Source organism: Podarcis filfolensis (genome assembly GCF_964270895.1).
Source record: "Podarcis filfolensis genome assembly, chromosome: 8".
Classification (NCBI taxonomy): Eukaryota; Metazoa; Chordata; class Lepidosauria; order Squamata; family Lacertidae; genus Podarcis; species Podarcis filfolensis.
This window is the reverse complement of record NC_139611.1, coordinates 33446723-33474422: the sequence shown is the minus strand read 5'-3', so window position 1 is coordinate 33474422 and position 27700 is coordinate 33446723. Positions and strand designations below refer to the sequence as shown.

The 27700-nt window shown below is 44.5% G+C and overlaps 1 protein-coding gene and 1 long non-coding RNA gene across 4 annotated transcripts in view; one reads left to right on the top strand and one right to left on the bottom strand.

The window, feature by feature from the left end:
- ZNF423 (zinc finger protein 423) overlaps positions 1 to 8482 on the top strand; it is a 320155-nt gene extending 311673 nt beyond the window's left edge. For all 3 annotated transcript variants that reach the window (XM_083625988.1, XM_083625987.1, XM_083625989.1), the window contains one exon: positions 7772 to 8482. In XM_083625988.1, coding sequence (XP_083482114.1) covers positions 7772 to 7801 — 30 coding nt within the window. In that variant the 3' untranslated portion in view covers positions 7802 to 8482. The remainder of the gene's footprint in view (positions 1 to 7771) is intronic.
- LOC310768290 lies at positions 163 to 27193 on the bottom strand. Its single transcript, XR_014551267.1, has 2 exons — positions 27099 to 27193; positions 163 to 7544 (listed from the first exon to the last, which is right to left on the bottom strand). It is a non-coding gene; the product is annotated as an uncharacterized lncRNA (long non-coding RNA).
- Positions 27194 to 27700: the final 507 nt, after the last annotated feature.

Genomic DNA, 27700 nt, shown 5'->3' with positions numbered 1-27700 from the left:
GAAATGCTGCTGTTCATCGTTCCAGCCAGAGGTCCTCCCATCCTGCAGGACTTTAAACCTCTTGAATTTCACTCCCTCCACTTTTCATTTTTCTTAATTTCAATCTAACACCCTGCATTCTATGGTTTTTGAGCATGTTCACTGCGCTCTTTTTTTGGGGGGGGGAGGGGCATTGTCCCATTAAAGCTTTTATTTATTTCCATGTTTTTACAAACATCAGGGTTCCCCCAAACAAGCTGATCCTACTTTCTTGTTTCTCGGTGGCTCCATTTGTGTCAGCACTAGCCACCTGAGCTTGCTTTTAGAGGGAGTAATTTGGGATCATTATTTGAAACCAGCTTGGTTGGTCGCCTTGGTACACAGGGATGCTGAAAACCATCCACATAGTAATGATAAAGATGCTGCTGTATTCATTATCGTTCCATCAGTGTACGTGGTACTTTTTAGAGAGGTATGAAACTATGTCCTTGCCCTCAAGATGTTTACGGCCCTACATGTCAACAGAGGGAGAGACAGCATAGCATAAGTATCGGGGGGGGGGGGGGATATGCAGAAAAAAACAGTGTCGCAAACCAAGGCTTAATTTTGTAAGGTATGAGGACTAACAGGTAGAGGCAAAGACTTCATGGGAACAGTGGATTTTAAAGCAAGGGGATAGAGAGAGCTTGAGAGCTATGCAAAGAGAGCCTTTGCATTCATCTAGAACATCGGGACCAAATCATCACTTTCCTTGCCATTTGTGAAGACTGGGTTTTCTTGTATAGCATCTAGAGGGGTGTTGCACTTCACTTATGATAATGACCTCCTTTTTGATGCTGCTGTTAAGAATCCACAATTCATCAGTGGGCAAGTCCAACTCTTCTCATCCTCCTCAGCTTTAAGGGATCCTCCAAATAGAACTAGAAGCTGCAAGCTCTCATTCCTAGAAGACCCCCTCCTGCTTTTTCCCCAAGTGTTGCTCTATAGGTTAGGATTCATCCTTTCCCTAGCAGCTGAGAAAGGAAATGAGGGTAGGCCACATATTTCTTGGGAAATTGAGAGCTAGACAGATAACGAACCACACTTGCGCGTTACCTGGAACAACCGGGCTGGGAATTGATGCCTCGGTTTAGGAGAAGCTCTGGTTACCCGCTATCGGTTTTAATGAAGTGTGCTAACTAAATTGGATTTGGAGTACTCATTGAAAGCTGTTTATGGCACGCTCTTGAGTACATTTACCATTTTGTCGGAAGTGCATGCTAGCGAGCATATGAGTCTTTAAGACAGGCCATCTGTTAGTGTTAGACCCTTGGATAATTGTCAGGTCGTTCTAAAAATAAGCATATATACAAACTGCCCAGCAGTGCAAAGGTGATTTCCCCCTCCCGCAATTTCCTTCTATGACAGAGAAAAGGGGTGGGGGGTGCACAATGCCATGAGTGGTCATTCTGCGCTCTCAGCTCTCCCCCCCACCCCATTTTCTTTTTCTTTTTTTCTGCAGGCTTTTCTGATTCGCAGCCCCCTCCCTGCCGCAAGCCGGTTGCTGCCTGTCACATCTCAAGCTTTGGATTAGCACAGTCCCAATCTAAGGCTCTTGGGAGTGGGGCAGGGGGGTCCCTGGAGGACCCCCGTAATATAAGCTCTGCTGGCTGAGGCAAGTACTTTCCCCTCCAAATGAAAAATATCCGCATGAAAAGCCAAAGCACAAAAGATCTTGATCCTCGTGATGGGTTTGTTCTTAATTGCATCAAACAAACAATAAAATGTAATGGGTAACATTTGCAATTAAGGAAACACCCAAAAAGCAAAGTATTGGGCGGGGGCGGGGTTCTGGATGCAGGTTTGTTTGTTTAAGGTATATTTGGCATATATTAGCCATGAGCAAGGAAACCACAGTTGAAACCTTAGGTTCCATGGTCTATCAGGTAACAGAGGGTGGGGAAGATGTCTGCCTGGGATTCTAGAGGGCTTTTGTCAGCCAGAGTAACTAATACTGGGCTAGAAGGACAAAGCTGAGACACACCCTAAGCCCACCTAAATAGGAAGCTGCCTTATTCTATCCTGCTCATTGTTTTCCACACTGACTGGCATGAGCTCTTTGGGGTTCTAGATGGGAGTCTTTTCCCAGCCCTACCTGGAGATCCCAGGGATTGAACCTGATGCTCTGCCACCAAACTGTGCCCCTTCCCTAAGTATCCGTCTCTGGTCATGTGAATACAGCCTTGGCTGAGTCCATGTTCCTTCACCTAGATTCCAAAATCTCCAGCTCTCACCAGTAGACCCTACCTGGCACACGGAAGATGCATAACAGATGTGGAGCACACCATCAAATGGACGTGTTGCTGTTTCAAACCACCATCGCTCCCCTCCCGGTAGCATTTTAATTTTTTTCACCTGCTCCTGTTGTAGTACTCCTGTGGATTGCTGGCAGAGATTGTTACTGCAGGGTGGAAGATTCCCAGCTCGAGTGCCAGCTTTTTAGCTGTGCTCCATTTCCGCCCCCCGCCCATGCCTCCTAACCGTCCACTTCGCTCTTCCGGCTTGCCAGCATTGCCTTGCTATGCTTCTCTGTTGGTCTTCTTAAAACTCACTGCCTTTATTGCTGTTCTGAAGGCAGAGCACGAGTGTCATTTAGACATGCCTTTTTAAAAAATACATTTAGTATATGCTCAGTAACAAGAATAAAGTTGTTCTTGAAGGTGGTGTGCTCACCGCAAACATATGTTCTGAACTTCCATAAGGAGGTAAATCACACCGGGTGATTGACTGGCATATGCATTTGCAAGGTACTGTTCACTTAGTCTGGATCTGCTATTTAGCCTGCAGGTATGAATGAAAGAGGTTCAGCCAGCCAGTAATATTTTTAAAATGTACCGTGTGGTGCCTTGTACTGTAATCATATGGAAAGGTGAATGGCTACCTATACCACCTGGTCACTAGTCATGTCGCCAGAATTCACAATTACCTGCCTTTGAATATGCTTATAATGTTCAGGTGCATTGTGAGTTGAGTGTCATTTACTCTAAAGTTATTCTCTGGTTTGGATTCTAATGTGCTCCCCTGGCAGCTTAAGCACTGTAACAGTTGTGACTCAGGCCCCAGAGACCTTGGGAAATGTAATTTTCCCAAGGCACCCAATCCCCAGGTGCCCTGGAAACTACATGCCCCATCTCCTTCTGAGCATGTGGTCATTCATACCACGATGGGGGACAAATTTCAGGTGCCTAAGTGTGATTAATTGGGATGCCCACCTAAGTTCAGAGAGAAGGTGGTTCCATAATACAGGTGCCACTGTATTATGGAACCACCAAGTTGCAGCAGTAGAGGGGCAACTATTTGGGGGGGGGGATGGTGGCAGGAGATGGCTTACCCCTGAGAAGCAGTTGGAGAACTTCTCTTCTCCATAGATAAATTTGATGATATGGTACCCCCCACAAACTCCAGATATCCCTGCCAACAAATAAGGGACAGAATTCTGAAAGGCCATTTGTGCAAAGCTCTCCATACAACCCACAGGGCTTCCCCAAGAATAATATTATTTACATGACTCTCTAGTTTTATTCATGGCAAATGTTACTCTGAGGCCCTGGGACTGATGGGTGGCATGACAATCGGCTGAGGCCGTGGGTTGTTAGGGAGCTGAACAGTGACCCCGCTTGTGAATTGCTGTCAAATTTGAGCGTAATCAGCCTTGCATCTTTGCCCAGCCTCTTGCTTACGAAAACAGCATGCTCTTTATATTAGCTGTGTGCAGAAGGTATTATTAACCCGTGTATGAGAAGAGAAGGTTCACAAGGAGAGCTTCATTATCAGATTTAGAGCCGCATACCATTCTGTTATTGACCTGCCTGGTGTAATCAATGCGGCAGGCACACAGGTTGGAAATCATGCTCTCGGCCTGTGGAACGTACGCCTTGCCGCTAGTGCTGATTGTGCATTATCTTTTAAATGATACTGCCTAAATAAGTATGGATCTGCTGAGCACCAACAGCCCTCGCTTCGACTGGAGAATGCTAAATCTTTTGCATTTGTTTTTAAGAAAAAAGGAGGGAAAAGTTGGTATTAGGCTGTCCGAAGAAATTGAAATCTATGGCCAACAAGAAACATGGCTGCACTGAGGCAAGCAGGCATATGTCAGAAGGAAGTGTAGTAACATGAAACGTGCTGTTGCGTTTCTGATGAGGTCTGGTTTCTTGGGACACGAGGTGCATGCAGTGGGTTGTGAAGGCAAAAGGGAATCTTGGTTGTGGGTTTTTTTTTAAAAAATTAGTTGACTAGAGAATGAGTTTGAACAGCTATGGTTTTGCCCATGCGAGTGCATGCAGGAAATGTCTGCACAGATGGACAGCTCAGACCAGGAACTGCTTTTGCTGCCCTAAGAATATTTGCAGTTTCCCAGGGATGTGCCCGAACTGACAGTGTTATTGTGTTTTCATGTGCAGCCTAGACATAGGAAGATGCTTTATAGCAGGTGAGACTGTTTGCCTGCTCAGATTGACCGCAGCTCTCCACTGCTAGAAATGGTAGGTGGGCAGAGTGGCAAGCTTGTAGGCTTCCTCTTTTAGGGCATCTTGCCAGCCACTGTGAGAACAGGATGCTGGACTAGGCGGGCCATCAGCCTGATCCAGTAGGATCGTCTTGAGTCCCCGTGTTATTACAAGGCTGTTGACAGCTTGCAAGCCAAGTTTTAAGAGCTTTAGGAGAGGTGTGTTTGGCAGGTACACAAGAAAGGTATGTTGGCAGCGCTTAGAGGGCTGGAACTCTCTTCCTAAGGAAGCCAGTTTAGCCCCTCACTTTGTCGGCCAATGCCAGCAGGTGAAAACCTACTTATTTAGACAGGTCTTTGACTTACAGAGGGGGCTGTTTTCTTCTTTCTCCTCTTCTTCTTTGATGCTTTTATCTTCCTCTACTATTTATTTTTTAAAGCTTTTTTTAAAAAAAACCAAACACAAAACATTTATGCAACAAAATGCAAAACCTTTACAGAAGAGAAGGAAAACAAAGGCATACCAAGACTCTGGGTCGTATCCTGTATCCTTGCCCTGCCCTTTAAATGCCTCTTGCTTTTATTTATTGCAGCTTTCTTTCTTTTGTATTTTTAAAAAATATGTAGTTGCTATGTAGTTCTTAGCTATGTAGCTGCTTTGAGCGTCCTTTATGGAGAGTCTGGGGCATACATTTAATAAATGAGAATGTTAATAAACTCGAAAGAGGTTTTGAAATAGCTGTGCCAGTGAGAAACAGCAGAATTTTAAATGTCTTTCTCGATGTAGGCTGGGAAAGCTTCAACCCCCCTCCCAGATGTTATTGGGCTACAACCCCCTTCACCGCTGACCATTGGCCATGCTGGCTGGGGCTAATGGGAGTTGTAGTCCAACAACATCTGGAAGGCACCAGGTTCCCCAGCCCTGAACTAAATGCTCACCATTATGCATAACTGCAATAAATGAACAACCACTTTCTCCATCTCCTACAATACAGTTCTTGGTGGAATTGCCCTGCTGTTTTGAAGCTCTGATTTCTCTTCTACATTTAATTTTTTTTAAAAAAATGCTGTACCTATTTTTCTACATAGCAGTGTTGTATGCTTGCCCCCCCCAACCTTTTGTCATGTGGTGTGCAGAAGAATGAGCATTATTATGTGTAGTTTCATAAGAAACTCACTGGCCACAATGCCTGCTAACAACTTTTGATACGACTTAGAAATGCCACGGCACTTGTGACACCTGGTGGTCACTCTGGGGAAGTGCACAGTTCAGCAACTTAGTGTACAGTATTTAAATGGGGTCGCCGCTACCTCCAGAGACAAGGCCTGCAAATGGATCCTCCATTAGTTAGATGTTGTCACCAGACAATTTTCATTAGACTGATGTCATCTCAATAATAATGGATTCAGGAGGAGTTTCCTGTGCGGAGAATAACTTTGAGTTGCTTAGAAAGAAGTGAAGGATCTGTAGAGAGTTAAATATATTTGTGTGTTTGTCTGATGTTACGCTGATGTGAAAGAGTAGTTGGACAGCTTTGCAGATAGGCATTGCAAGGCAAACATTTAGGGTTGTTGTATCAGTTAATTTAGGATGCATCCTTATAAGGGAACATATTCCTAAACACAAACACACATAATCAGGAAATCCAACAACCTGCCATGAAATCTTGGGAGTAAACATTCAGACCTTTGTGTTGTAAAGGTGAAAAGGCACAGAAGCTTTGACTGAAAGCAAATCCTTCTTAGAATGAATGGGCAAATTAGTGGTGACTGGCTTGAGTTCAATGGGAGGTAAGCATAACTCTTTTTCTCTGAATGAGGACCACAATCTTCTGTTTGCAGGAGTAGCTTCCACTCATGCAAACAAAATTGAAAATTATTGGTTCAGATTGAATCCCCCTTCAGGAGAATGAGAACTGAATGGTCTCTCATTCCGTACCACCAGATCAGCATGAGATCATGTCTTTCAACAGATCTTTGAGAAAAGAACTGTGTTTGGAGGAGTTGTAGACCTGGTTGCAGAGTGTTTTGAAGAGAGAGAGTGGCCAGGAGATCTTTCCAGTGCTTCCTGGAGCTGGAGATTCCAGACGCCGTCCCTGAGGTGCTTGTAACTCTGAGACACGACTTCCGTTTGCATTAGATTGGATATGCAACTACTGCACAGCATTAGGATTTATTTAGCCTGCTGGCAAATGACAGACAGGATGTCTGAACACTAATGTCTCCCTTGAGGGGAAGTTGCAGCTCCCTTTATGAAGGGATGGAAGCTGATTGCAGAGGTGTGTGTTAAATGCCATCCTTTCACCAAGTTCGAACCACTGAACAACACAGCCACCTTCCTCCACCCTCGCAGTTAACCCCTTTCTGCCGTGAAATGGATACCCGCCAGAATACTGCACTGTCAGCTGCATCCAGCACTAGTCAGCCTCAGAGTAGAACCACTGACTAACTTAGATCCATTAAGTTCAGTGGGTCTGCTCTGAGTAAAGCCCAATCGCTGGCTATGGCCCTGTTTGTAAAAGTTGGGAGCGTTCAATGCCCCTTTGGGTTCCCTGTGCAAGTTCCCTTTACAGTGCACCTGGGACTCCTTAATGGCGGGAAGCCAGGTGTAGCTGGATGTGCCACAGGGGAGGCACACTGACCCTCTCCGTCACGCCTGTGCGCACCTTCCCCGTGCCAAGTTCAGGATGGGCCGGAGCGCAGCAACTGGTGTGCTTCTCTTGCCGAAGTTATTTTTCCAACTGTCAAAGTGTTGTGAGTTGCAATCTGGCGTCCCTTTCTGCCAAGACTGTCTTATCTGCACCAAGTGAGAATAGCGAATGGAGATATGGCAAAGGCGGCGGCGGCGGCAGCCTGTGTGTATGTGTGTCCCTGTGCAACAGAGAATATTGTTTAATTGTTACAGTTAAGGAAGTCCCAGAAGGCAGGCACCCCTTGCAGAGCGTTACCACTTTGCCTAAATGCAGCGAAATCCTCACGGTGCTACTTGGCTAACTGCAATCCATTTCGTTGTGTGTTTCTTTCTTCCTCTCTCCCCCCCTTTTTTTTCTTCCTTAAGTTCATGCCAGCATTAACAGATCTATCAGTACAAAGCAAATGTGTCACATTGGCAGCTGTTACTTAGGAGCATTCTCTCTTTCTCTCTCTTTCCCTCTCCCCCCCTTCCTCTTTATTGCATTTTGTTCTGTAATAATTGCAAAGCTTTTATCTTGAGTTCCGCATAAATGCGACTGAGTAGGAGGGTACGGGCTTGCTTTCTATTATTCTGCCCCTCACGCATGTCTCCTTTTCCCCATCTTTTTCCAGAACCACACGTTGAGCCAGCACGCTCAGTGAGCCCCTGGCACTACAGGACACCTCTCTGCAGAAGACTTGACGGAAGCTCAGTGGGGAGGACCATTTGAACATTACATCCAATCAAAGTGTCATTTGCAACCCAGATGTAAAACTCTAATGATTTGGCCATGAGGCGCTGCTATTATAAGCAGCTGGAAATGAATATTAATGGAAGAGATTAAAAGTATTCCATGCGCAGTATTTTTTATTGTCCTGCTTGAGCTTAGTGTACTTTAAAGCTTCTGCTTCTGACTGAATTTATAGTTGCTAGATAGGAATCTGCTTTGATGCTCTTGCCCTTTGTTGCTTCTTGTATTATACGGATAGTCCAAGATTTTAGGAGTGGTTTTTTTCCCCCTCTTCCCCTTTCCTTTAGTTTTTTCTCCCCCGTTTAACTGCTTTTTAATTGCGATTTTAGGTAATTGTGCGTCGTGATGTGATGGCTTGGCTATTGTCTGAATATTTTTTTTTACACTTTTTTGGGTTTATTTTTTTTTTTTAACAATTGAAGACTAATGCTTTGATTGGATTTGCCAGTTCACCGGACAGTGATTAAAAAAAAAAACCCTATGTAATGAATATCATCGGTTTCAGTGCAACTGGATGGTCTGCTTTATAAATGTGACTTAATCTGATTGCATTTAACTAATACAGTTCAATAAAGGGAATACATTGGATGAGTGTTGGAGTCTTGAAGTCCATGTACTGCTGCTGTGTGTGAAGTTTGGTGGAGGCAAATGTCTACATGCAATGTAACTTATCAGATGGGATATGTCTCTTAACCCTAAAAAGGTAAAGGGACTCCTGACCGTTAGGCCCATAAGAATTTGTAATGAGGGGAGCCAGGTAAGATGAATTAGAAAAGGTTATACAATTCTGTGGAACATGACTTAAGCCTCTGGAAACTCATTATCTTGCGGAGTTGGCACACCTAACTCTGGGATTCTAATCCCTTGTGTAATATATGGGAATGGTTTGTAGGAATAGCCCCTGCCATCCAAATTCCAATAGGAGTCTGTCATGTGCTTGAGAGGTACATGAAACCAATTCTATACGTTAATATCTAACTAGTGAATCAGGAACACTGTGTATCCTGACATATACTGTATAATACACTCTTTCTAGGGATGGAAGAGAATTTCATTTGGTCTTCCCGCATGGACCACAGAGATTTCTCATTTTTCTGATTTTGCAATACAGCCCATGGCTCAAAAGTGCACCAAAATGCATAGTTTAGGATAATACAAGTTTAGAAATGCAAACATTGAGACAATACATATTTTGAGATAAAATGTGCATCAAAGATTGATGCATGAATAGGACAGAATGGGTTTATGGGTGAATTCTGAGCTATCCATCTTTTATTTATTCTATGGACAACTCTTTACAGGACATAGTGGGCGTTAACTTTTGAAGGCCTGTCAATAATAATAATAATAATAATAATAATAATAATAATTTATTTTTTGTACCCTTCCCATCTGACTGGTTTGCCCCAGCCACTCTGGGTGGCTTCCAACAGAATATACACAACCACAACAGAACATCACACATTAAAAGCTTCCCAGTACAGAGCTTCCTTCAGATGTCTATGGAAGGTTGTATAATTATTTATCTCTTTGACATTTGATGGGAGAGTGTTCCACCGGGTGGGTGCCACTACTGAAAAAGGCCCTCAGCCCAGTTGCCAGCAACCTCACTTCTCACAAGGAGGCAACCATCAGAACGCACTACTCTGAGCTAGACCTCAGTTTCCAAGTGTTCTCCCAGCATATAATGTTGTTGCATGTGTACTGATGGTAACACATGAATTTGTGGCTCCTAGTACTAGCTGTAGCTGAGATCTACTTGGAAAAGCTTTAAGATAGCAAAATCTATTTTAGGAGGAGGGACACACCATACGTTCACTGTTACACCTAATTAGACCCTTCATATAGGCCAGAACCATTGTTGATAGTAAGCCCACCAGTAAGCAATAGTTTGGCTTCAGTCATTCAATGTTTATGGAAACACTGCATTAAGCACATCTCTTGCTGCTGAGTGGATATTTCTCTGAAAAGCTTGGGCATGTAAATTCACTGCTTCCTTGCTCACTTGCTTCCCCAAATCCTATCAAATCTATTAGACAGGATAAGCCACATATTGGAATAAATGGATAGGCCCTAGCTAAGTACTCCTTTTTCCTGATTTAGTAAGTTCTCCACCTCAAAGACTTAACTGCAATAGTAATCTGGAACTAGAATCTTCCTGTAGCCCTGGGGTTGCCAACCTTTTTGGAACCAGTGGAGACGTTCCAAATGTTGGGGGTGCTGCCACAAAAGCAGCTGCTATGAGGTGGGGCATCACATAACACAAAATGGCTGCCATGGGGAGAGGCGGAAATTAGAGAGACAGCTACCCTCATCAACATTATGCTTGCCATGGAAGTCAGCTATGCCCTGCTGGGCTTGACTATATAGAGATTGCACAATATTGATTTTATGAACATATACACAGATGTTTTTGCTGTCAAAAGAAGCAAGGAGCATACCTCAGTACCAGGAAAAATATACAAGGTGGCCACACGACACTCTCATTTCATAGAGATCGCCTGCACGTTTTCCCCATAACTTTCTTTCTAGGAGGACTAGGGACTTTCTTCTTCTTTTTGAGGAAAGCTCAGAGACTTGGGCCCCTGCACAGGCACACCAGTGAAAGTCTTTGCAGGCTCCAGGTTGGTTATACCTCCCTTTGCCATTGGTCTTTCACAATAAATAAACAAAATAAGTTGCACTTCAAACCCAAAGTTCCCCGTTATTTTAATGTTTCAGCTATTCATGATGAAGGTGACCCACACAACCCTGCTCAACAGAGAAAGTGAGCACTACCTATGCATCAGTGGCTAATTAAAATCTGAGACATTGACCACATAATGAAAATAACTTCCATGGTGAAATTTATAGGAGGGTCAATACCAAATCTTGATGTAGTATAAAAGGCTGGACAAAACCCGATGGAATACAGAGTGTGTTTGGATCTGTGAATTGCTGGCTGCTCCTATCTTTATGATGGAAAATAGTTGAAAGTATTATTAGAAACAAAAAAAAAAAAAATTGCAAGAAAAATTGAGAGAATTGACCCAAGTTCAAATAATCCAAATATTACTTGAACTAACTAATCAATGAATAGCTTCCTTGTTAGAATTAACTGTGAAAGCAGCTGGCTTTACAGTTCATGTAATTCTATGACAATCAAGGAGAGTGTCATAAACTCTTGTTCTGAGGGCTAACACCCAAGAACTTGTAATAATGCTGGTTGCACCCACTCAATTTATACATTTTGCATTGAGTTGTAGTCCCAAACACCACAACCTTTCTTCACTGGGGAGTTGTTCTATCCCCTTGATCATCTTGGTTACAGGTTGCCCTTTTCTGAACCTTTTCCAACTCTACAAAACCCTTTGTGAGATGAGGTATCCAGAACAGTACACAGTATTCCAACCATGATCATACCCTAGATTTTTTTTTTAAATAATTTTTATCAAATATTTTTAACAGCATTAAAGCAGCAGTTTTACAAATACTGGCTCAGTGCATACCTGATTTAAGAAGCAGGGCGCCTCTGAGCATATGCTGAGCCCGGCAATTCACTTTCTCATAGTCTTTTCATATATGAAATCTACTCCTGATTCTCCACTTCACAATAATTGTTTCAGCAACTTTATTTGCTTTCCGTGGGGTGAAGGTGATGCCTTTTCCTCTTACTATTGTTCAGCAGTTGCTATTGTTCAGATGGAAGTCAGAAACCCTTGATGACCTACTGCAAATCTCCTAGAGCTTTACCAATAGATCCCAATCTAACTTTTGTTCTACTCCTAATCTAAGAGGCAACCAGGAAGGGGTGAAGGCCAAGGAGCCAAGTTGCAGAGTCATTCTGGGAGCTTCGCTTTATGTAACCAATAAAGAACTGGAGCAAGGTGGTTTTCTTTTCTTTAAAAAAAAATAGTATCTGATCAATGGGAAACATGAATTGGAGAAAAACGGCTAAATCTTGAAAAGTGGCCTTACGCTCACCATATATAGTACGTAGGAACATTTGCAGCTTGCACCTTACAGTTGAAAAGCATGACACTCAACGCAACACTGCCTGGTTTACTGCTGTGCAGGAGAACAGGTGAAGGCATGGTCAGAGGCAGAAATGCTTCTGAAAACCAGTTGCTGCAAACCATGGAAGGGAAGAGTGCTCAGGTGCTGCTTGTGTGCTTCCTGTATGCACCTCATTGTCCACTATGGGAAAAGGATGCTGGACTAGGTGACCGCTAGTTGTTCCAGCAGGCTCTGCTTATGTTCTTAGCATCACTCAAGACTCCCACATTCCCTTTGTTGAAAACATTGATTCTGCTAAAAATGGACCGTGTATCTTGGTTGAATGTTCCTAAATCTGTGTTAGCCAAAAAAGCAAGAACATGGGTGTGGCAAGATATCACATTTGGTTATTTAAAGTACGGTATTATCCACCCTCCGTCAATACCGGGGAAGGTAATAGAACACCAAATAAAAACCAACCAGCTGAATCATAGAATAAGCAAATATACATACTTAAAATACACCATTGGGCAAAACGTAAGCTGGCCAGGCAGGCAAATATGTCTTAACTATTTGCAAAGGAAGGGCACTGTACTGATGAGTCATCACCACAGAGAAGTCTATGAATCCCACGTCATCTCATAGTAAGCTTCACACAATGTGGGAATATGGAGAAAAGCCGCCTCCGAGGATCTCAGGACATGAGCAGCCCGGGTCTAATGAGAGGTGCACCTCCAGGCATCTGAGTCCTGAGCTGTTTAGGCTTTCCAAGGTAAGCACCAGCACCTTCCCTTCAAATCAGAGCAAACAGGAAGCTAATGTAATTCTTTTAGAATCTGTGCATCCACCTGAACTAATTTAACAGTCTGGCAGCTGCATTCTGCACTAATTGAAGCTCCCAAGTCACTTTCAAGGGGAACCCCATATAGAGCCAATGAGAGGAGGAGGAAGGGGGGAAAGTATAATCACTGGTGCTGCCTCTCATTGGCTCTGGCACCACCTAGTGTTGACCTCCCTGCCTTCCATCCTACCAGACCCACTGCATACAACACATTCCAGTAAGCCAACTGGGAGGTCACCATAAATCACTGTGGCCAGATGATCCATCCCTGTTCAGAAATTATGGTAGCTGGCAAATCAGCCAAAGGTGGAAAAAGGCACTCTGTGCCACTCATTTCAGCTGGGACCTCTAGTGACAATGCTGGACCCAGGAGACACCCCACCAAAACACACACACACTATGTACCTATCCCTTCAAGGGGAGTGTAATCCCACCCAGAACAGACTGCATGTCTTATTGCCAGGCATTGTTCAGCTGTGAAGTTTCGTACCACCTGTTGTGCTGATGGCCCCCAACTTCCATGGTTTAAAAAGGGGATTTGATAAATTCATGAAGGATAAGGCTCTTAGTGACCATGATGGTGCCATGCTACCTTCAGGATACTTGTTGGTCCCAGCATGAAACAGGATTCTAAACTGGGTGAGCATGATGGTCTGATCTCGTGGGAGTTGATGGGACTGGATGCCATTTTAACTCTCCCACGCCTACCATTTCCCCCCATGCAAATGCCCCCCACCCCAGTGCTGTGCCTTCCTTCAGCTGAACTCACTTCTACATTCAGATCCTGACACACATTGCTGAAAACACCTATCAACAATAAGAGAGCCAACAGAGAATAGTAATTAAGAGACCAAAAGGTCATTAAAACTATTATGCCCTCAGTTCAAATCCCATCTCTGCCATCATCTCACCAACATTCACTATCTACTCAGAAGTAACTACCTTAGAGTTCAGTGGGGCTTACTCCTAGGTAAGGGCGTATAGAATTGCAGTCTCAGCTTCCCATCTGAACCGATCTCCCTTACAGGTTGGTCACTGCAATGATTAAGTTGGTAGTCTAGATAACATACATTCCAAAAGTATGTTGTGAGTTAGACCCAGATGCAATCTTGTGTGGCAGCACCTGTGGTCTGAAATGCCTAGCCTATTAACATTACGTAAGAAATAACTTTCTTACTTCAGTAAGTTTAATAAACTATTCTTTAATAATAAACTATTTTCAGCTGCCTAGGCATATAATTAGGTTTTGCATACTTGTTTTTAAAATATTGCTAATTTTATCTGTGTATTGCTGATTGTTATTCTGTATTATATTTTATGTACCATTGTTTAGAATTCTTCTTCAGCAGCAGTTTATATCTTTTTTCTAGATACCGTATTTTTTGCACCATAACACTCACTTTTTTCCTCCTAGAAAGTATGGAGAAATGTCTGTGCGTGTTATGGAGCGAATGCCTGCAGGTGGCGGGGGGGATCTGCTGCAGTCGTGAGCAGAGGATCCATGGTTCCCCTTCCTTCCCTCCTCCATGGTTACAAAGCATGGATCCACATGGATCCTCAGGATTTTTGCATTGGGCTACTCCAAACTCACTGTCAGATCACATGTCTGTGGCCACAGCATGAACCACAAAAATCATATATCCACTATTTTGTTTAGAATATTTTTTTTTCTTGTTTTCCTCCTCTAAAAACTACGTGCGTGTTATGGTCGGGTGCGTGTTATAGAGCGAAAAATACGGTAATCAAAAATACTGTGGTGTTTCAAAATCTAGCATGAGAGTTCTAGACACTCTAGAACGCAAGCCTATCTTTGTCTACTTGGAAGTAAGTTCCATTCAGTTCCATGATGCTTACCCCCAGGAAGAAGTGTACAGGATTGCAGCCCTAAATCCCTTTCTAGAGATCAGCCCTCTCACTATTGATTTCAAATTCTAAGCAACATGTGTATAATAATATTATAGAAAAATATATTTCCATATGATGAAATTTATATAAGCTTTGATTTCTGCAAAGTGAGAGCTGCACTACCAGCCCTCTCACACATGTTAAACACCAGCACTGTTAATGGTTTTTTACACTTAAATTTATCTACATAATTACATGTCATGAGAACAATTATAAGTGCCCAGAGGGATAATTATAAGATATCATTAGACAACTTCAGAAGTCATTTTTGTACTGTCAATTTTTATAGGGTTCTGTTTTGACTTCATAGAACAGGGCTTCAGACATTGCTGTATTTTCCCATGTTTTAAGATGAAAAATTTAAATGCTTCGCCATGAGAAATCACACGATTGCTTTTGCTGGGGTGAGTGAGAGAAGGGGGTGTTGAGAATCCTGTGTATATGAACACTGCAAATCCTGGTAAGAAAAAATTCAGACTATGGATGAATAAGGACCATACATTTAAATCAACGCCTCCTGCCCTCCCAAAGAATAGTGGAACTGTAGCATACCCCTCAAATGAATTCTCAGTCCCCTTAACAGACTACAGTTCCTAGGATTATTTGAGGGGGGTGGTATTGCTTTAAATTCAAGGTGGGTATGCAGTCTATGCCAAGGATAGGAGTGAAAAGTTGAACCGATTTACACTAATTTACAGTTTGTTCCACTTGCAAAAACAGAGGGCATTTTCCCCCATGGGAATGGATTGTCTTGAAATGGCAGGATGGTGAGGAGGAGGAAGAGGATCCCAGCGAGGGGTGTAGCCAGGACTGGGACACACTGGGGCAAGCAGAGGATGGGGAAGAAAGTTCTCACAGGGTGGCGGATGACGGCAAGGGGATGGAGGTCACTGCACAGGAACCAGAGCAGCAGGACCCATCACCAGAGCCAGAGGGGTCATGTCCGCACGAACACAGAGGGCTCTGAGGCATAGGCAGCAGCAGGAGGGGCGCTCTAGGAAGCTGAGGCAGGCAAGGGCCCACAGCTCAGCTTCCTAGCTGGCCAGGTGAGGCTCGCCAGCTGCAGAAGGAGGGATGTGATTCCTTAGCTGGAGTAGGCTTGGAACAGGTGGAGGTCACATGCCTCATCAAGTCTCGATGCTGCAATCACCAGGCAATGTACAAAAGAGAAGTAGAACAGAGGTGCTGTAGCTGCCCATGTTGATGGACCTTGACTTGGATGTTCCTGGACCTCTACAGACTGTATCCTGACTGCTGGACTCTGAACTGTATCCTAACTGCTGGACTTCATTCTTGGATTGACCCTGGACTGTGTTGTTGCCAGGTAGGAATGGGTTCAGGACATGGCTAGAATGGGGTTGTTTCCTTTTCATTCATAATTTGAGGGATGGATTGAAGGATAAACAGCTTTGTTGAAGGTCCCCCCGTAAACTTCTCAAAGTTCTATGCATGCCCCTGAACACCCATTGTGGGGGAAAGGCTTTTGCCTTCATCCCTTGCTTCTGGTCATCCCAGAAGTATCTCACAGGGATCCTAGGAAGATCATTGGTCCACATAGCCCAGTATTGTCCACACTGACCTGCAGTGGCTCTTTGGGGTTACAGGCAAGGAGACATTCCCAGCCCTGCATGGAGATGCAGGGAATTGAACTTGGGACCTTCTGCATGCAAGGCAAATACTCTACCACTGAGCTGCGACTCCACATTTCGTTGACGTCTATCATAGGACCCAATAGAGCTTTGGTGTCTGCTCTCTCCTTAGCTCCTGTTTAGGAAACCATCAGTTTTTCACAGGCAAAGTCTTTCTGAAAATCCATGTCTGGAAGGAAAGCAGAATGCTTAAAAAGAAAAGCATAGGGGGAAAATGAGGGATTAGGAATGCCAAGAGCCAGATAATTACCTTGTCACCTACCAGATTCTTAACAAAATATGAGCCTTGGCTGACTCTGTTAATGAATGGCAACTTAACTGCCTGAGAATGTTCTTAATGTGGAATCAGAACTAATTTCATTTTAAAATTCTGACATTAATTTGCATGGACAGTTTCTTTGAGAAGTGCAAAAAAGAAGAAGAAGAGGGGGAGCTTTTTGTGTGTGAAAACAGAACCCTGTTTGTGAGTTTCATCCTGTGTGCTGTTATGAGTAGTGGTGCCGTCAGGGCATGACTTTGGAGCAGGAAGGCCCTCAAATGCTTGGCTTACCACTATTCAAAGCACTTAGCATCACCCCCTAAAGAGAGCTCCTTTTTATTCCGTGTGTTGCATCCCCTGGGTGCTGCAGAAAGCCAACCCCCTCATTACCTAATGTTAAAAGCCAGAGTGAGGTGAAGGTCAGCATTTTAAAAATGCCACCAGTGTCAGTGAAGCTGACTCTTTATTCAAAGAAACCAAAATAGTGCAGGCCTAGTGATCCTAATGACTCTTCTCAGTAGGTCTTGCCCCCAATGAGGCAGTTGCAAGGACTGCCCACAACTGCCTAACTCCCCTCCTCTCCAGGTTTTCCCCAAGCAATTGGAGACTGCGTTGGCCTGCAACAAACCTCTCCTCTGCTCTTTTCATTTCTCTGCCTGTTCTGGGAGACCAGAGAGTAGGGGAGCTGGTTGCAGCTGGAGGAGGAAACTCCCTGGACTCTTCAGCAACCAGGTTCTTCTCGTTCTCCTTGCCCCCCTCCTCTCCAGCCTCTGAATCAGGACTGCTCTATGCCCCAGCTTCTTCCTGCATCCTAAACTCTGTTGTATCTTCAACTTCTGACACTACCTCCTCCAAGTCTTCTCCCTCTGACCACCCATCACCATCCCACCATCAATCCCCTGGCTCTGAGACTTCTTCCCCTGGGGGGTTCCCCAGCTGGTGCCTCCCACCAGTCCTCTGCATCCAGCCAGTCTGTGACATTCAAGGAGCATTAGGGTCCATTAGGACCCTTGGGTCCATTAGGGAAAATGGGGTCCATTAGGGGCACTGCTCCACCAGCCTCCCTCTACCTTCAGACAGTCCCTACCTGCCTGCCTTCCTGCTTACATCCAGTCCAGGAGGTGGCACTGCCTGTGAACTTCCTCCTTCTCAGTCTGTGTTTCCCTGGGATGACTCAGCAGGGAGGAGGATATGGACAAAACCAGAATTAGTTAGCTCTGCATGTGATTGGCTCTCTGGCTCCACCTACTGTTGGTCTCCCTGCCTTTTACCCTACCAAAACCCATTGGGCACCAGCCACCACTGCCAAGGAGGTCTGTCAACTGATTTATGGCACATTTTTTACCTCTGTAGCAGAGAGGAAGGACACCCTGCCCAACTTTGCTATTTGAGAGCATGTGACACAGAAGAGACATAGAGGAGAGAGGAGAGCACCATTCTTGGCTGAAGCAGTGGGAAAGTTGGGCAGCAGGGGGTGTGCCATTGGCTCTGCTGAGGGACCAGCTCATCCCAACTGCTGCTCATAAGAACTTTAAGAACTGGTGCCTGAGTTTACTTGTTTTCCTCTTCTCGCCTCATCCCTTTTTCTTTTCATCTTGTGTCCTTCAGATTGAAACCAGAGGGCAGGGACAGTCTTGTTTTCTATTGACCTTAAGCTGCTCTGAGAGCCTTTGTGATTGAAGAGCAAAGTAAAAAATGCTGTGAATAAATAATAAATAAATACCCAAGACCTCCTGCATGCAAAGGGTATGTATGCCCTGCCATTAAGCCTATGGTCCTTTCCTTATCTACATAAACATTTGCAGATAGCTGTGATTAGAAGAACAGCACTTCCATCCTGGTCATTCTTCATTCATTATCTGCATCAAAGAGTGAGTGAAAAGAAAACGTCCAGGAACCTGTGTCATTCTGCTTGTCTTAAGTATGTGCACGGTGCTGTAATGGTTAAGAACATAAGAAGAACCCTGCTGGATCAATGGTCCATCTAGTTCAGCATCATGTTCTCACAATAGCCACCCAGATGCCTCTCAGAAATCTACAACATCCCTCTCTCTGCTGCTGAATCTGAGCAACTGGTATTCAGAGACACCTATCACCTGCAGTACACAGCCATCATTGGTGGAGGTGCTGTAGCACAGTAGCAGAGCATCTGCTTTGCATGCCAAAGGTCCCAGGTTCAATCCCCAGCATCTCCAGGTACGGCTTGAGAGGCCCATGTGAAACCCTGGATGTGTGCTGCCGGTCAAGATGAGCACAAGGTCTGACTCGCTATAAAGCAGCTGCTTGTGCTCCCACGATTGTCCTCCATGAATTTGTCTAATCCCCTTTTACAGCTATCCAAGTTGGTGGCCACCACTATGTTTTGTGGGAGAAAATTCCATAGTTTAATTATAGCAGCCTTTTCTGTATCATATTGAGACTCCACAAGACAAAGAATACTGCTGAATTTAGTTCCACCTTTTTGCTGTTGATGTTGCTGCAACAATCCAGCATGAGATGTTAGGCAGTCCTTCCATCAACTTGAAAATAACTTTCCACATGCAGAAGAGTAGCTTTGAACCTCACCCATGAATACGACTTACATTATTGTATTTCAACCTCTTTGTTTCCTACACTCCCCCTCCGGTTACATTCCCTACCCCTCTATTTTATTTTCTCTTTCTTGCTTTTTATCCCCCCTGCTCCCCATCTTGTTTTAGATTCCCTCTCTATGTTGAGTTTCTTTCTTTTTTGAAAGCGGTTGCATTTGTTGGTATAATTCCTGTTATTAAAAACAAAAAAACCCTCCAAAATAAAAATGTAGTAGGTGAAACTTTTCCCAGCAGGGCTATGTGATGATGTATGAGCTGGCCCTTGGACTTTGTTGTGGTTGGAGGCGAGGTCTGCAGGGAGGAGTGGGGACAGTGTTAAGCGAGTCCTCCATGAGAAACAAGTAGATTTGAAGAAGGTCCCCCCATAGAGGTAGCCCCCTCGCCATATCAGTGTCCTGGGATGGAGTTTAAGAGTGTGTGCATTTTAGCCAATGTCGTCCCATCCTCCCACCCATGGGGGAAATGCAAAAATACCAATTTAAGTGTCACTTCTGAAAGCAGCCTATGTAGGACGGCGGAACTGTAAGCACTTAGGGAAATCATATATACGGCTCTATTGAGAAACCGGTATGTTGCACTGCAGGGAGCTGTCGGTGACAAACACTGAAGTTCTCAAACTACGCCGCTATAGGTGTTTCAAAAGTCAAGCTGTAAGTTTCACACTGCTGGCCTTCTAACCATGTAATAAAGAGCAAAGGAGAAAGCGGTATTCAGACCCCATGCCGAATGAAGTCTTAAGTGTTCCAGTGTACAATTCATGCTATTTTTTGAACCTCTCTCTCTCTGCTTTCTCCATATAAAGATCGGTGTGTATGTGTGTGTGTGTGTCTTTTAATTCCTGCCTTGGCTGTTGTGTTCTTAAACTCCCCTCTTTTCCACGCTGCTCGCTAGCCAGAGGAGGGCATGGGGGATAACTGCCGGTTGAGCTGCATGCTGTCAAAAAGGCTCCCTCTAAAAGTGGGGAAGCTGTTCTTTAGGCAAGTTGCAAGGAGTGTGACAAGCCTTCAGTGGAAAATTTGGGGCAGAACAGGATGGAATGGAAAGCAGAAGAATGGAGGGCTCAGCTTTCAGCTCAGCGGGCGGCATTAAGTGTGCTAGCCATGAGCGGACCTCCATCTTGGGGCAAACCACGCGTCTTAATAATAAGATCTTTAGCCAAAGATCTCAAAGCTGGTTGCACAACCCATAATGATACTAGCTAGCCACTGGACCAGGAGTGGGGGGAAAGGCTGAAGTCCTCTGATGGACCACGGTCTAATTTCTGGTGGGCTTTCAAGCACCTGCTGATTGCTGAGACTCTTGCAGAGGATGCTGGAGAAGGTGGACCTTGATCTGATCCATCATCTGTTGTCACAAGGCACTTTTGGGCAGCTGCCAGGGCCATGAAAGCGCCCTTTGCTGATACTTGCATTGGACCCCCTTCCTTATAAACTCCCTACCACCACCACAGAGTCTAGCATGGTACTTTGAGCAACTCAAGAAAGCCAAGTCTGTGTGTCATTTTAATTCCCCACAATCCCTTGGGGTGACTCCACATCTGCAGTATTGTGCAAAACTAAAGTAACAGCTGGATGCAGCAACCTGGCACTACTTGGGTGCTCTGTGGGTTGTTGCCAGGTAGGACCACCAAGGTCTACAAACATCAGAATGCAGCCACCAGAGGGTGTGTTTGCCCACAGCTCTCTCAAGGTAGGAGTTGGCCTTACCAGCAAGGGACATCTTACATTCCTAAGCAAGAGTGCGTATTCAGGACCTTTCTATTTATCTGTTACATTCTGTGCTTTGACTTCCCTGTGCAATTTCCAAGGTGGCAAACCAAAATGCGGCAACTGAAAAATAAACACTATCACAGAGAGGCAACCAACTATTAGGCAGAGTGAGGCAGCATCTTTAGGTGGTGGGGGCTGGAGGGGTGTGCAGTGGGTAGCAGCAGCAACTGCAGCAACCTGAGCCATTCCTCCCAAGACCCCTGTCTGTTTCTGTATGTTATGTCCCACAAAGCCGATCCAGCATCCCCTCAGCTGGTTTCCTGCCTTCAGGTTTCCTGGAGGATGCTGTCCTGACATCAAGACCCCTGTCAGTTTCTGTGTCATGTCCTACAAAACCTATCCAGTATCCCATCAGCTGGTTTCCTGCCTTCATGTCTTCTGGAGGTGCTGTCCTGACATCAACGTTATGCAGAGGTGCAGTGCTCCAAGGTTGTGGAGGGTCAAAGACCTGTTACTATTTCTGCAGTGGGGTCCCTGTCTCCAGAGGCCTAGAGCTGCCCAGCAGCATGGAAGGGGAGCTTCTTAAGCCACTGTGGAAAAGCCAGTTCTCTCCCTTTGTGCTGATTGGAGCCAATCAGAGTCAAAGGAAGCGAGTTAGCAGCTGTGGAAAGGGATACAGGAAGAACACCAAGGAGGAGTTATTATGTATGCTCCAAAGCTAAGCATTTAGGAACACTGAAAGCACAAGGTGCTTGCTTCTGTTTTAAGAAAATTGTGTGCAAGTTCTGTTATATACAATGGAACTTCAAGGAAAACACAACTTAAGCCACTCTGAAATAACATATTGGAGCACCCTGAATCATTTGCTCATGCACAGAAAATAATAGCTTTAGCTCAGTGTTTCCCAAATTCGGGTCTCCAGCTGTTTTTGGACTACAACTCCCATCATCCCTAGCTAGCAAGACCAGTGGTTAGGGATGATGGGAATTGTAGTCCGAAAACATCAGTAGACCCAAGTTTAGGAAACATCGTTGTAGATAGAAGGCAACACGTGGAGATCTGCACTGATTGTTGCAATGCATTCCTAATTATTATTGTATAACTATAAGATTATTGCATGCTCTTAGAAGGGAAGTGGGGTTGTGACTGTCATGAAGAGACCATGCACTTCTGAATTTGTCACTTCATGACTAGTGTTCAGCTGCCTCTGCTGTCAGCTTCCAGACCTGGAAAAGGTGGCGCCATCTTGCCCTTCCCTTCAGGCAGAAAAAAATATATATGGTCTGGCCCTAATGTTCAGAACCATCTAGAGATGGGGGAGAAATTAGATTCGGTTCACATTTAAAGGTGGACTTGCCTAATTCATCCTTTCTGTGACAGTATGCAAGGTGGAACACAGGCATCTTTTGAAATTCACACTTTTCTGATTTTTGCAATTTTGTTCTCTAGTCGAGCAATGCATGCAAAAATACAAATCCTAGGGTAAAGTGTGCAAAAAATAAGAGCACAGATTACTGAAAATAATATACAGAAATACATTGTGCTAGGGAAAATTGCTTTGTAATTATATTGGGGAAAATTGCATACAAAAATGTGTATATTGGGAGAAATTCACACTAAAATGCTGATGAATTTTCACAAGGACTTAAAATAAAATAAATAAATAAGCAAGCAAGCAAGCAAGCAAGCTGGTGTGTAAATATGAAGAACTGTACTTAAGACTGGAAAAAAGAGAAACCGAGAGAAGCCGAAATTGATAAATTCACCCATCCATAGTGGTCACCAGGGGGGCAGTTCACATTGTCCCTGGGGCTGAAGCTAGACTTTCAGCTGCAAATTGCCCTCCCCTCTTCTAGACCATTTGATGCACGAGTGCCATAAGAATGGTTTATGGAGCATTAAAATGAACATTAATTTCTTTTTTTAAAACACTAAATAGGAGATAGAAGTGGGGGAACATCTCCCAGCATCCTCTGCTTTAGCAAAGGGGGGCATGGTTATTTCTGACGCTCCCTCTTTGACTTTCTGCCAAGACTTGCTGACACAACTGATTCCCGACTCTATCAAGACACTCCAACTGTGATCAGAGACAAGGAGCCGAGTGGAGGCACCTTGACACAGTGTCAGAACAGCGGAGTCACAGAGTGGGGATGCTGCATCGAGAAGGCTTTTGTCTCCTGAATGAAAAGGAGCAGGATTATTTCCCCTCCTCCTCCTCTGCTCCCCCCTCCATGTTAAACAACATTTTTTTCCCCTTAGGGAAAAGATTATCATAAAATACCACTACTCATTTAATGAAGACAGGGCCGAGAGAGAGAGGTCCATCATCTCACCCTGCTGGAACACCAACCACACCACTGCAATAGACAATAACTCTGCTGCTACACTATAAAGTCTTTCACATTTTTCTAATGGGAAAAGTTCTAGAATGAATTCCATGGGAAACTGTTCTCTAACCCAGTGGGTATAGTATTATTTCGTTTCATTTATAGCCTGCCCTTCCAGAGGAGTCTGAGATGGCAAACACACAAACAATAAAACAATGAAAGCATCTAAAATATATATTTAAGCCTCTTTGAAGGTTTTTGTTTTGCTAGATTTTTCCAATCAAGCTCAAGGAGGGACAATGCAGTCACTGTTCAGTGGCCAGAGCAAATCCTCTGCATTCTCCTTGCCAAAGGCCGTGACACGGAGGTAGAGCACATGCAAGTGTGGTGTAGTGGTTAAGAGTGGTGGACTCGTAATCTGGTGAACCGGGTTCGATTCCCCGCTCCTCCACATGGAGCTGCTGGGTGACCTTGGGCCAGTCACACTTCTCTGAAGTCTCTCAGCCCCACTCACCTCACAGAATGTTTGTTGTGGGGGAGGAAAAGAAAGGAGATTGTTAGCCGCTTTGAGACTCCTTAAGGGGAGTGAAAGGCGGGATATCAAATCCAAACTCTTCTTCTCTTCTGCCCTTGTTGATGGACTGTGACTTGGATACTCCTGGAACTCTAGAGTACTGAGCTTTGGATTTGACTCGGGACTATCCTGACTGCTGGAATTCAGACACTTCTGCAAAGTGCTCATATGTCCGGCGATGACACTTTGGTCCTATAGACCCAGGCTCTTTGCTCTTCAGGCACATCCAATTTTAAACCTCTCTCTCTATCTCTATGTTTCGAGGCCTAGTTCTTGTGAAATCTGTGATATATTCATGAGAAGAGGTTCCCAAATCAATATGTGAGAGGAAAACAATAAACCGCCTTTGAACCAAGTCAGACCATTGGTCCATCTAGCTCAGCATGACCTGCATTGCTTGACATGTGAACCAACTGGGACACACTATCGCTAGCACATGACTCTGGTGCTCAAAAGCCTGCTCTGGCTGCCCATAGGCTATCAGGCCGAGTTCAAGGTTCTTGTATTAATTTACAAGGCCCTTACTGACTTGGCTTCAGGATACTTTAAGGACTGCCTAATCTCTTAGATCTCTGCCCAATCTCTGAGGTATTTAGGGGGTTCACTGTTAGGGGTCCCCCATGGCTTGGATGCACAACTTGTATCCACCGTGAGCTGTGCATTTAGTATTGTGGGTCCAGTTTTATGACACTCCCTTCCTGTTGAAGTCAGACAGGCTTCCTCCTACTGAAATTCCCTACTGAAGACGACTTCTTCTTCTTCTTCTTCTTCTTCTTCTTCTTCTTCTTCTTCTTCTTCTTCCCGCAGGCATTTTAACTGAAGCCTGATTTTGTAGTTTCAACTGATTTCCCCCCCTTTTTGCTGTACTTTTGCAAACCGCTTGGAGGCTGCTGTGGTTATAAGCAGTATATAAATTGTGTCAATAAATAAAACACATTAATAAAATCGGCACATATAGCATGTCCTCTACCCCTGAGTCACAGCCTTTGCCGTAGAGGATTTGCTCTGGCTGCTAACAGTGACCACATTGTCCCTCCTTGAGACCATCGATGCCATGAATTAAAACTGGTAATATGAAAAGGGACGTGAAATATTTCAAGCCAGTCTATTAAGAACCTGTCTGTGCGCTGCGTTTTTGCACTGGGGCTTCCCTGACTTACTTATATTTCAGGGCTGTTAATGCTGCTCCCTTTGCCTTTCCCTCCCAATTCAGCCGGCCGCCATGAATGTCATTTTCTTGGCACCTTTGGAGAAGAGCAATTAGCGTAATTGGGCCGATGTTTCAACCACAAGGCAGGGTTGTTTTCTTGCAGGTAGGGCAGTGCCAACTGCAAGATTTCTGAATAGCAAAATCTTTCTACTTGAGCACCGGATTCCTTTTCCTAATGTGGAGGAATTTGCAAAGAGGACTCCTGAAGGCTGGAGAAACCCAGCAGGTGTAATGGATACTAAGGATGGGAGAGAAATTCGGTTTGGCTTGAATTTTAACGAGAACCTACCTAATTCACACTTTCCAGAACAATGTGCGAACTGAAACAAAGCCATTCTTTAAAAAATCTACACTTTTGCATTTGCATTTTGCGATGTGGTTCTCTTTCCAGGTAACGTGTGCATAAGAATGTATATATTAGCATGGAAAATGCAGTATAGGAAGGAAATTTGCTTGCAAAAAAATGTGTGAGTTAGGCAACATTTAATACAAAGATGTGTATAATCAGGAGAAATGTACACTGAAGTGCTGAATTTTTAAATGAGGATTTTTAAGAAATTGCAAACTGATGCAAAAATGTGATGGGTAGAATATAACCCTGGAATGATGAGAAACTGAAATAGACAATTTTGTCCTTCCCTAATGGATAGGATACCTCATTAATTGTCCTCATTCGCTCCCTTTGCAGGGAATCAAGCAGTGGAATCCTTGAACATTCAACTGGATGGCGGGTGGTTCTGCTGCATTGCATTACATTGAAACAATCCCTTAAAACTTCCCTGACAATGACAGAGGGAAAGGGTGTGTGTGTGTGTGTGTGTGTGTGTGTGTGGAATTAACAGCGCCAATGAAATGTATTTCTTTATCTCCCGGGCCTTTCCCAAAAGAAGGCTGATACTGGCTGGCCCAGTTTGAGAAATGCATACTGAAGCCAATTGCCGGGCAGCCTGCGTTCCCAAGGGCAGCCTTGGTGGGCAGGATGCCATCTGAACAGATGGGCATAACTCTAAGCAAGCAAGAGACCATGGATGTGAATCAAGTATGGGTGTTTACTCCACTGATTCCCCAAAGAGAATGTCAAAATGGCAGTCTAAACTTGGTTCCCCGGCTTGCTGAAATATGAATCTCACTGTCTCAATTTAAGGCTTTAAGATTCACCAGGAGGAGAGAGGTGGCTGCCTTCTCGCCTCTCCCTTCCTGATGAATCCAGGGAAAAAAGGCCACTCTGGTGAAATGGAGGGACTCATTAAAACAGCCTCTTTGCTGCTCAGCCTTTTGTCTACGTAAGGGCAGCTTTGGACGAGAAGGCAGTAAAAAAGATCATATTCGCCTCTTTTACGTTTTAAGCCAATGGATTAACGTTTGGATCAGGATATGGAGAATTATGGAGAATGGTGGGATTGTCTTAAAGCTTAGAAACGGAGGAGATGACGAGGAGGAGGAGAATTAGGGTGAACACTGGAGTCCCTGTGGAGAAACATTCTTAGCTGTGATGCATTGTGTGAGCTCACCCTGAGAGATGGTTGGGGAGGAATTCACAAGAGGCCTTCCTTGTAATAAGCGATTGTCTGAACATCCCTGGAGGGTTTGTTTGTTTGTTTGCTTAAATTCTTCTTCCAGCTTTCGTTGAGCTGGCCTCATGCTGCTTGGTAAAAGCTGCCTTATCCCAAGTTGGAGCAATTGGTTCATCTACCTGAGTACTGTCAACACTGACTGACAGGCAGGTGTCTCTCCCAGCCCTACCCAGAGGTGCTGGGGATTGAACCCGGGACGTTTTGCCTTCAAAGCACATGCTCCTCCAGCCCTGAGCTATGCCAGAGTTCAATTTCACACTCCTTCATTTGTCCCTACAGAATAGTGACTGGGGGAGATAGTGGATTATCTGTGATAGTTCATGCTCAAAGTGGCTCATGACATCAAAAAGTTTACATAAGATAATTCACAAACAATTAATGAAATTTGGTAATGAAATACACACTGTGCATATAGCCAATACACTAGCAGATGCACACTATGCATATATAGACACACAAACAAACACACTAATATATATTACTAAATATACGCTAGACAATCCACCGATAGCAATAAGGTCTAACAATAGCAGTTCAAGAACCATAATCCAGATAATATCAACCCTGGCAATAACCACTATCCGATGGCCTTACCCTGGTAGCCTCTAGGTATCCTGAGCAACAGAAGCAGCCTCTGTAGCTGGAGGTCAGCCAAGACCCCACTTTCCCAGGTGAGGTAAAAATAGGTCTTGTAGGAATCACTGAGAGGTAGTCACTGGATGATGACATCATTGGCCGATGCCAATGGTGGGCCACAGCTCAGAGGTAGTACAACATATGTTCTGCTCCAACATTTCACAGATCAAAAGAGGGACATGACTGCCACACTCCACATGCCAAGCTTGACTTTCCGAGCCCCAATTTCTCTCTCTCTCTCCCCTATACATCACTGAAGGCTCTCCCTCACCCACTGTGTGCTACATTCACTGATGCTGCAATAGCTCATCTCCCTCACTGGCCTGAAAGCCAAGAGGGATGGTTCTCCTTTTAGAAAATATAGACCAGAAAGCCACATCCTAGCAGAAGTAATCATGTTACTCTGCTGGCAAGCAAAAATGGCAAAGGGTCTTGTGGCACTGGTGCCTTCCAGAGCAATCCACACCCTTTGGTTGGGCTCTGCCAATGGGGAGCCTCTGCCATTGTGGAGGTGCCTGCTGCTACCACTGAAAGTAGAGGGGGGAGCTGCTACTGGCATT